Source organism: Anopheles nili, chromosome X (genome assembly GCF_943737925.1).
Source record: "Anopheles nili chromosome X, idAnoNiliSN_F5_01, whole genome shotgun sequence".
Taxonomy (NCBI): domain Eukaryota; kingdom Metazoa; phylum Arthropoda; class Insecta; order Diptera; family Culicidae; genus Anopheles; species Anopheles nili.
In genome coordinates this window covers 5,202,420-5,213,360 of record NC_071293.1, presented here as the reverse complement: position 1 = coordinate 5,213,360, position 10,941 = coordinate 5,202,420, and the positions used below count along the sequence as shown (strand labels likewise).

The 10,941-nt window shown below is 50.7% G+C and overlaps 1 protein-coding gene across 1 annotated transcript in view; it reads left to right on the top strand.

The window, feature by feature from the left end:
- LOC128728641 (serine/threonine-protein kinase 32A) overlaps positions 1 to 10,941 on the top strand; it is a 39,545-nt gene that overhangs the window by 20,569 nt on the left and 8,035 nt on the right. The window contains exons 4-6 of the mRNA XM_053822272.1: positions 110 to 180; positions 398 to 486; positions 6,781 to 6,818. Coding sequence (XP_053678247.1) covers positions 110 to 180; positions 398 to 486; positions 6,781 to 6,818 — 198 coding nt within the window. The remainder of the gene's footprint in view (positions 1 to 109; positions 181 to 397; positions 487 to 6,780; positions 6,819 to 10,941) is intronic.

Here is a 10,941-nt window from a genome sequence, read left to right as displayed (position 1 = left end):
TGGCGTCCAAACGGTCAGTGCAACTTCTCGAACGTCAAACGCTAACACACGCTTCCATTTTGACCCATTCTACTACCACGCTGACCCATTCGCTGGACGTCACGGACAGACGAGGAGGATTTGTTTATGGTCTGTGATTTGTTGGCCGGTGGCGACCTGCGGTATCATTTGCAGCACCAGGTAGGTGGGGTGACGGTGTCAGTGTGTGTGTGTGTGTGTGTGTGTGTGTGTGTGTCTGTGTGTCTGTGTAGGTGGATGAGAGAGATAGAAAGGACTCGCTTCCACACACAAGGACACACCAGGAGTGCAATTTCATTCGTTCACTAACTCGTTTCTGTTCTTGTTTTTCGCTCTCTATCACACCAACACGCGCGCGCGCTATCACGAACACGGCCAGGTGGAGTTCTCCGAGGCCGGCGTAGGTTTGCTGGTGTGCGAGCTTGGTTCAGCGCTGGACTACCTGCAGAAGCAGCGCGTCGTGCACAGGTAGGTCCGTGTTCTTATCCGGTGGCCGGTTTTTCGGAGCATCGGAGAAATTTAATTAGCACTTCCCCCCCACCACGCACCGGTGTGTGTGTGTGCGTGCCGTCTCGAACGGTTCGGCACCCCGTAACTGTCAAATCGCCCAAACCCATTAGATGAAGCCTATCCGCACAATTTGCACCAACCTGCTGGGCCTCCGTTACGCCGATCATCGCACGCGAAATAAGCGATTCCCGGTCGCGCTTCCCGCCAGGGCTTTTTGGATCGTTTACGGGCAATTTTCGGCTCCGTCGACTAACTTTTCGTTTGAAAGCCCGTAAAACCATTACCGGCGCGTTTCGTCCTTCTCGGTACCGCTAGCGGGGTGGAAGAAAATGGCGCACGTTTGCTCGCGAAACTCTGGCACGTTGTCGCGCGGTGGTTCTTTCACTTTCGTCGGGTGCGCGAAATAGTTCCAAAATGTTGGTGGATAAGCGAAAGTTTCACCGCCAACGTACCCAAATGCGTGCTTCTTTTGTGTACACGCGTGCCAATGTGTGTGTGTGTGTGTTGTAAAAAGAAAAGACAAAGCAAAATGGCGAACAGCGTCGTGCTGTGATGTTGAAGCGTGTTTGCGCTCTCGGTGACACATCCTTTGTAGCACGTGTAAACACTCACTTGTAGACACACGAACACACACACACACACACACACACGTTCTTATCCTTATTCATGCTCACTTTTCGCATTGTACTCCCTCTCCCACACCCGTAATAAGCTCTAGCGAGCTATTTTCACACCTCGCGTGCCGTAGACGGCTGCAATCCATGGTGCCTATTTGGCGTTTCGCTCCGGAATAAACTCCTTTTCCGTGTACCTTCACTTCAGCGCCAACTCGCCCCTCCATCGACATCGGATCACTTTGCAAAATGTCCCCCTGCTGCATCAGCTGCAAGCGCGGGTCCTTAATCCTGCTCGCAGATCGTACGCGCAGACTAATGTTGATAGATTACATTTTTCATTACAAATTGAATCATGGATTCACTGTTTTCTTACCAACACGCAGGCACACAGGGCGAAGGCAAGAGAGGGCGAGTGAAGCGTGGATTTGGAAGGTACATCGAAAAACCATGCACAGCGCAAAAAGGATAATCGGGACGTAAAGGACGTAAATGAAATCCTTTCGCTTCCGTCGCATATTTGCGCTGGCTTTATGAATATTTCATTTGGCACGTATTATTCGCCCCGAATGTCCCTTCGTAACCGGTTCGTCCCGCGAGTCAGCTGCTATGGTGTGGCTCACGTGCACGTGTGTGCGGATAGCATGTAAAAATGAGGCGAAAAAAGCAAACATAAAAAAAAACCCACCAGAGACAAACATTTCTGTCACAATTTCAGGGAGGTTTTTTTTTCCATATTATTTCTCTTTCCCTTCTCGGTCTTGCTCTTGCTCACGTCAAGTACCTGCGAATGTTGAGTGTTTTTCAGGCGTGGGGGCTGGTTTTTTTTTTGCTTATATCCTTTCTTTCGTAAAAATAACCCTTCCTCGCTCACACGGATACGTGCATGCATGAATTTTAAAACAATTTCCAACAATCTTTTGGGAGGCGATCCGAGGAAAAGCATGACATAAAACGCCACACGTCAAATTGGAAATGTTTCTGCGATGGTGGACGTACTGGGAAATACCACCCCATGGTGTGGTAAAGGACGAGAGAGAGAGGCAGAGCAGCCATCGTTGCGAATCGGTTTCACTTCAAGGCGTGCGCCACCAGGCGTCTCCATCGGATGCCACGACTGGGCGCCTCCATCGGCCTAGGCTGACATTTTGACAGCACAAGCATGGAGCCCGTAAGTGTCGCAACATAGATCGCGAGGGTCATGAAACGTGCCACCATTATGATGCGATTACACCCCCCCCCCCCCCCACCTACCCCCCCCAAATAGGGGATGAAATCGAAGGGTGGGAAAGTCCCGATCGCGGGCACAATCTCGTCTCGCATTATTTCGACACCCCTACCTGCGCGGGCCATCTAGGTCGGCTCTGGCTCGCGCTTCTTTTCTTCCACCCACCTCACTACCAACCCTCCCTCCTCCTCCCCCCCCCCCCCGCTCACCATCGCTTTCCCTCTTTCACCCCTTTTTGACAGCTCGCAATCAAACGCATAAATCCCGCCCATCTGTGAATTGATTGAGGCGGTTGAACTGGCTGCTAGCCTCGTCTGCTCACCTGCTCGACATCGCAAGGACACGGTTGTGGGGCGCCACCGGTCCGCGGGTGGTAAGTAATCGCATTGTCGATTGCTCATAACTGCGACGTTTTCTTCGAGCCCGAATGGCCCAGTGGAAGGGCACGCCACAAAGCCACAAAAAGCTTGCAGAGGGATGAAGGGGGAGAGAAAGGGGGGGGGGGGTGAGAGGGTGAAGCCTCACGTAAGCTCGCACGTGTGGACGGTTTAATCCTCGCTCGGCTGTTCCAGTTCCACCTTGCCCAGGACCTTGCCCAGTCAGGAGCCAATCGAACCTCGCTGGCTTCCCCATTGCTATTATTATTATTATTTTTCATACACTCCCATCTCTGCCAACTCCTCTCTCACTCGCCCCCCCCCCCCCTTCCCTCTCTTTTTCTCCTTCCTCTGTCACGTGGGGTTGCGAAATTGGACTGACACACGCTTTTGCCATGTCGGTTACAAGTGCACGCGCCCGCCCATGCGTTTGCTCGTCATCACGTTGCTCGAACGGGGAGGGAGTTAGAAGAGAAGGGTACGAGCAAGGGTAGAACCAGCGGAAGGGTGTGTTGTGGGGCAACAAATCTTCCGAAGCACCAGCACCATTAACGATACCTTCAACCGCATCCCGCTACAACCGCGCATTCACAACGGTCTCATTTTCCCTCAGCCTTCCTACGCCGTGCCACTCCCACCCTCAGCCATCTCCCCTCCCTTCCGACCACCCCACGAGAGCTTCTTTTGTGTCGACGTATCCATCACAAATCCATCCCCGCTCGGGGACTTCCTGCGACATAATGGCATCGGAAGAACGACCGGAAGAAACACACTACACAATATGTGTACAGCTCACCGTAATTGATTCCCTCCTCTCCTCTGTTGCCTTTTTCCATCTTTCCCTTCCTTCTTTTCCACCACGTTCCTCCCACCATCACCCATCACCCATCACCGGAGCCGGCGTGTGGGTGAGCGATTCCTTTTTGTGATGTTTTAATGAATATCATTCGTCAGGATCGCTACCGCTGCCATTTTGCGTTCTGCGGGGCAGGAGGGTGGGCTTGGGGAGGTGGAACGGGGGGGGGAGGGGCGCGGGAGAATGGATTATTTATTTTTCCTCACCGTCTCGCAATTTCCCGCGAAAGCCGCTCCCGGCTGGAGGACACAAATTATTCCACAAATAGCGTCACGTCGACCCGCCGGGTAGTGAGGTCCCCCGTGGGAACGGATGCCAGGATGTCAACTAGGATGTTCCACACCGTCTGCCCTTGCCGCCGGTAGATTATCTCCCCCGCTAGTGTATACACACGCTAGCGCTCACACGCTGCCTGGCAGGACGCATCGGTCGCTTTCGCGCGTGTCCTTGGGCGGTTTACATGGTCCCTCGCGTGTCTCGCATCCTTCCATTGTCCTGCTTCGATAGGACGAAAAGATAAGGTGGGTGCGTGCCCCTCCTCCCTTGGTGGAAATGTGCCCGCGATCGTCGATAAGTGTCCGGTTTTTGTTCCACCACCCGGTCGGCACTGTTTTCGGGCATAATTTATCGTCCAACCAGGCCGCTTTTCCGGCCATTTTCCGGCCATCGGAAAGGTGTTGTTCCAGGGATAATGTGCTGCAAGCTTCGGTACACGTGGTTGCTTCTTAGAATGTGCTATGCAACGATGATTGCGAGAACGCGTTATTTGAATCTCAGAATACAAAACAAAATCAAATTAAACCACAATCCCTTGCCAAAGAAAAACAATCCCATTAAAATCGTCAAATCGTGCGGGGTTTTGTGTGATTCGTCACGCTGTTGACAATCACACACATACACACATACACGTTCATCCCAGTGTGTAAATGAATCCCTCAGTTTTGAGTCTTTTTCCCAAAGGAGTGAGAAGCGCATACAGGAAAAGCAAGCGAAGGAAAGAGACACCCAAATAAAAGGGATGTAGACGCGATTCGATTGTTTATCTTCGCCGTTGACGAGCCACCGAAACCACTTCATCAATCACCACCATTCAATGGCGCGGTGATGATTGAATTTCAAACCGACCAAATTTCGGCTCCAACCTTCACTTCCCTCCACAACCGCAACCCGACCGGGAAGCGGGTTTTGACGAAAAAGGCGAAGGAAAAAGGTGAATCGTGACGGCGTAATCGTGTTACTCAACCATAGCCAACCCTGCCGCTTTTCGAAACCCCTTTTTTTCCCTCCCCCGTGGCATGGTTCAAAGAACGCACACAAGAAAGGGCAGGACCTTCGGGCTTTCCACGGGAAAGTGCGCACGGAAAACGCCGCGGGATTAGACACGCGATCGTCTAGCGCCCTTGGGGCTCGACTTTTCCCAACCACCATTCCCCGCCCCCCCTCACCACCCCTTCCCCCAGCTCGTGTTTTCGTCCTGCATCCATATCATTATCACATACCACGACGCCAACCCTCGTGCGCGAGAGTCGATGGCGATAATACAATATTCACGCACATTTCCTTCCTCCGGTGGGTCGGTTCGGGGGGGGGAGGGGAGGGTGGTGGAATGATTTAATCAGATTTACATATAAATACGGTACCGCCCGCACCGTAGACGATGGGATAAAACTTTTCTCATCGCACCCTCTCCCTCTCACGCCCTCCCAACCCCCTTGGTGCCGTGCAGGTCCTTCGGAGCGGGATCGGCAATTCCGGCGGCATCACGTATCGTTGCGGTGGTTTGGGGGCCAGGCGCACGCGCCAGGTCACACTCATAATAATCATTATTTATGTATCATCCTTGCCGCCCGACCTTGCCCCCCTCTGGGTCGGGGTTTTCACACTGTTGTTTTACCGGGCACTGGGCGCTTCCATCGGTGCCGGTTGCGGTTTGCAAATGGGACCGGCAAAAGGGAGGTGGAAATAATTAAGAAACCGGACGCGAACCGACAGTTTCCGATGGTTGCGTTATGGGACTTTAATTTCACCGTGGCCCAACATGCGCCACGGATTTTCCCTCATTTTGCATTTTTTTCCTTCGTTCTCCTGTTTGCTTCAATTTTTTGTTAAACATTCTACGGTCGACTTCGAACAATGCGTAACGTTCGCAACGTGATGTACGTCTTGCAAAGTGGAGAAAGGAAAACCCGGATGTCATCGCTGATGGACAAATACATTTTAAATCACTTCCGCTAGGGGGTGGGCTTTCCCGGAAGCTACCAAAGCCATCGTTGTTTGTTATATTACGAATTTAGCTTCTCCTTCGCTCTTCTCTATTGCGGATACTTCATTTTGACATTTGTCACCTTGATTTAGCGTTGATTGTTTGACATTTAGTAGAGAGAAAAGCAGTGCAGAAAACATCCTTACCCGCATCATCCTCCCGGGGTGGAAAGCCATTTTTATCCACTCGATAAAACGCGTGAATCTGTTACCGTCAGATTGTGCCACGAGCCATCCAGAAAAGGAGGCCAAAACGATCTCAGCGTTGCTTCGGATTCAATCAACCAATTAGCACGTAGTTTTCCATTAATTATAAACGTACGCTTCCGGATAAATATGGAGCCATGATCCATCTGTTGAGTTGAAGAGGGGATGAGTTGAAAAACATCCTCGCCCGCACCATATTCGGGTTTAATGCTCTTTTTTCGCTTCCTGCGAGAGTGAGAAACATCCCACGCCACTCGTGTACGCCTCGAGCCGTTTGGCTAAAATAGCAATTAAAAAGTTTTTTTTCTAATACATCCCACTCCCCGGACGGGATTCATCGGAAGCAGGCTGAAACCGAAGCGAACAGACGGGATTCTGGGGTAATGAGCTGCTCTTTATTGACAGTACGGGTTAAATCATTAACTTTTTGTTATTTTTTGTATGCTCTTGCTTCTGTTTATGCCTCTCATTTTGCCCCCTTTTTTCCATTCCATTCTGATGAGGTTGAATTTTGTGAGCTGAGTAAGAAACCAAACCATGGCGAGCGTTGTTCAGATCGGTTTTATTATTATTCCAAAGAATTTTAATTTAATTTTTTCTCTCAACAGTGTCCTGAAGTGGTTCAATTTAGCATCACGCTTAAGTGTTGTTTTTTCTTCTCGTTTCATACCGGATACGAACGTTCGATAAATCGTGCTACTCGTGCAGAGACATCAAACCGGACAACATACTGCTGGATGAGGAAGGTAAGTTGATTTGTTCTTAATGAAATTATTTTCATCCAAAATTAGAAAGATTCTTTTTGATAAATTTGCACCATTTTGCGTACTAAACAATAATGGCTTCAAACAGGACATTTGGAGGCTTTGCAATTGAACTGGTGGCTACATATCTTGTTGAGGATACATTTTTAGGCTGCTTGAAAACGTCCAGGCAAAATTTACCATCAGCAACTTCATGTGACATTATTTACCCTCCCGATAACATCGGCATTCCAATCTACATTCCAATTTCACCACCCGGACTAGCATTAAAATATGAACTGACAATCATCTTCATAATTTTATCGCCTCCATCCCATCGCCACGCTAAAGGGCGATGTTTCTGTGCAACCGATGAAGGAAAGGCGGCTGGAGAGTTTATTTTCCCTGCCCTCCATTGTGCCCTTGGCTCAAGATTGACAGAAACCGACAACGGGCGCAGAATGGCGTCTTCAATCTACCCAGCCAAATGGGCACCATTCGCATTCGGTTGCGATGTTAGCAGAACCCTTTCACCGAATTCAGCCCTCGGTCGAGCGCTGCCGCTGACAAAACACGCCATCAAGCTGCCTGCTGTCACAACCAAACCAAGGGTGTTCCATTCACCTCCAACATCCGTGCTTCAACGGGCGCTTTATTCGAGGTCCTATTCGGTAGGCGCGAATCAACCCACAGGCGTTTGAATGTATGCTAATGCGTGACACGCGCCAAAATGACTGCTACTCTCTCCATTTGAGCGGTAGCCATTTTCAAACCACCCCTCCACGGGGAGCCGATTGAAGCAGCGATAAATCTACCGTCTTACATGCATAATCCCGTTTCCCCGGGGTTGCAGCTGCCATCTCGCTCTGGCTGCTGGTCAGCGCGCGCGAAAATGTATTCATTCCGGTTGGCCGGCGTGAAAATTGATTATTCATGTCATCTTCCAGTGCGCAGTTTTGCAGCACCGCCTTTTGGCATTGTTTATTATCCTTAGCGTGGGGGTGCGCCCGTTCAGGTGCGGAGCACACGCGTGCTGGAAAATGCGAAGAAAATGCCAAACCCTGGAAGCAACTTTCTTTTCTTGCGCACCAAACGGAGTGCGTGGTTTTGTTCCGGTGGCCGGTTTTGTCACTTCATTTTCGTTTCATCGAGAAGCGAACGCGCGCTCGCTAAACTTCCGGGTTGGGAGGAGGAAAATGGGTCAGAACATGGGCGGAAAACGCAAACAAACCACCCTAAATCCGAAAGGGCGGATTGGGGCGAGCCACGTCCCTCAACCGCGCTAAGCGGGGGTGGAATGTGAAGTATTGCAATCATTTGGAAATTCGAATGGAAATCCATTTGTGCCACACACACACACACCCTTCCTCGCCTCCCGTCGGCTGACCGTTGCAAAGCATCGCGTAGACAACTTTGAATAATACACAGACTCGGGGCCCGAAATCTCCCGGGGCGAATCCAAATCAATAAACACGCCCATCATCGGTGAAGAGCGGGGCAAAGTGTGTGTGTGTTGGGATGGGATGGGAGGGTGCGAAGGGCACGGAAACGGCCAGCAAATAAGTACATGAAACAATCAAATGAAACACCCGAACCCGAATGGGGAGGAAAACTGAAGCGCAGAGAAGAAAATAAAAAAGACATCCATCCGATTGCAAATAGAAGCGCACCAGATCGATGGCAGAGCGGGGATGGGTGAGGAGGAGGGTCCTGGGGCAGTGGCGGGGAGGGGCGAAAAATGATAATATTGCAGCGAACGCCCGAACGGTCACCCTGTTAAGCTCCTGCTGAGTGACAGAAGGAGAAAAACCGGGAAAAACGGGGGGGGGGCACAATATTAGTCCGAAAAGTCAACACAGCTGGACAAGGAAATGAAAGCGCACAAAGGAGAGAGAGAGCGAGAGCGAAGGGGAATGAAAATTTCCCCCCCCCCCCCCCCCCTTTCTTCTTCCTTCCTTCCATCAACTTGTCCACCCTGTGGGCAGCGCGCGTTAAACGGTTTCCCGGTTTGATTCGGTCCGTGGGGAAGTTTTCGCGAAAAGAGAGCCGAGAGAAAAATGCCGGGAAGTGGATGAAACATAAAAAGCAAAAAAAGGAACAATCACCAAAACGCGAAAGAAGCGAACAAGCGCGAAACAAGCAGAAGGAAACGTGGAATGAAGCCCTTGCCGCCCGCTGACCGTTCGATTGTAAGGGCCGTGGGGTGTGGAGAGGCAGCAGTTGGGGAGAGTTGGGGAGAGCGGGAGGGCGGGTGGATTAAGGCAAAAAAGCGCAACCTCGGAAGAAGGATGTTTTCTAGTTTTTTTTTTTTGTTTGCCTATACTGTTGCTTGTATTATTATTATTTCGTTTCGAACAAGAGAGCAAACAAACAGCGCGCACTTCACCGGTGGGGGTTGTTGGTTGCGGGGTGGGGGGTTGGGGGTGTCAATGGGTGGTGGTGCGGGGAGGTTGCAAACGCGGAAGCAAACATCGGGATGAATAGAACAATTTCCCACCCTTCCATTCGCCGATCCTTTTCGCACCCCTCTCGCAACAATTCAATTCCTCTTCTCCCTGGCTTTTCACCACCCACACCTCCCTCCACCCCCCCCCCCCCCCCCCCGTCCCCGTCAACAGCTCAGTGAGAGGCGTCCCTGTTTTGCGTCCTCCCGACGGTGTTTTATTCCTTCGCTAGGTTTCGTTTGTTATGCTGCGCCCCGTTTGAAACCGGTCAAGAGCGGGAAATTGTTTTTGCATATTTTATGGCCACTAGCGAACTAAAACCGATGAAAAGCGCTAGTTGCGTCATCCAGGGCAGCAGGGCCATCGTGGGAGGAGAAGAGGAAGCGCGGAAAAGGGGTTGCAATGATGAAGAGATGTTCCGTTTTCTTTCTTTCTGTTCCTTTTTTTTTCTTCTTTTTATTGCGACACTTCGTGATGCATCAAGCGAAGGAAAAGCTCACCCGGCCGAACTGCACCCGAGCAGGAAGTGAGTGGTTGGGAGGATGAAGAGAAAAAAAACTACAGCACCACCCCTCTCCCCTTCGCTGTCCGTGTACGAGGGGACCGGAAGTAGGGAAAAATGAAAGTAAAAAAAAAACGCCAACCGGTCCGTAAACCGCAACAACGCAACAAACTGTCAACGTGTATCAGGCGCACTGGGTGCGAGAAAATTTAGCATAATCCTTTCGGTTTTGGTGCAAGCGAAAACCAGTTACACCGGAGGGAGGAAGGAAGGGGCAGCCACGATTTCCCAGCGGGAACGTGAAGCCGCCCGAGATTTAATACCATGCGGTTTACCGTTTTGCTCGTTACGCAGCGGGTTTTCCAGGGTCCCGTGGAAACGATCCGGGCTAATGTGTGGTGGGACGAAGGAAAAAAAGAAAGGAAAACAACGTGCGAGGGGTGAGAAAAAAGGAAAGCTCACAGTGAGTAAACAACACAGCATTCAATGGATTACTTTCTAATTGCGAGCAACGGTGAGAAACGGTGGGCGAAAATGTTGGCGTGAAAGAGTGTGAAAATATATGGCAAGGAAAGCGAAAATCTACAAAAAAAAACTTAAATACATGCAGCGCAGCACATTCGAGGACAGTGTGAAGGATTTCTTTCACTATGATAAGGCATTTGCAAAGGCTTAAACACACCTCAACAAGATGCATACAACGTTACTTAAAGCACATGTTATGAGCCACTATTGTGTGAGACAACGAACTTGCAGCTAAAAGCATACAACCAGCACTCCACAAAGGACACGCAACGACGCTTTCGTCCTGCATTTTCACCCAACCACGTTGGTTGCGGTGCCGAAGCGCATTTAAACCCAGCCTGTCCACGCCAGAACGGAAAGGATATTAATTGTTTCAATTTGACGGCACTTTTCCCGCGATGGAGGCGCCCAGTACCTCACTCGCCAACCGGGGGGCAAAAAGCAATTAATTTATTAGATTGACTTGCAGCCGGACCTCGAGTGGAACGGGGTGAAACTCGAGCTAATCGAAAGCAGCAAAACTTGAGCGAAAGCATGACCGATGAAAACGCAATCGCCCTCCAGCGGGTGGGCATTGCATCGGGAAAACGCTGGGCCCCCTTATTCGATGGCGAAGTTGCCTTGGATGCGATTTTTCAACCTTTCCGACAGCTGC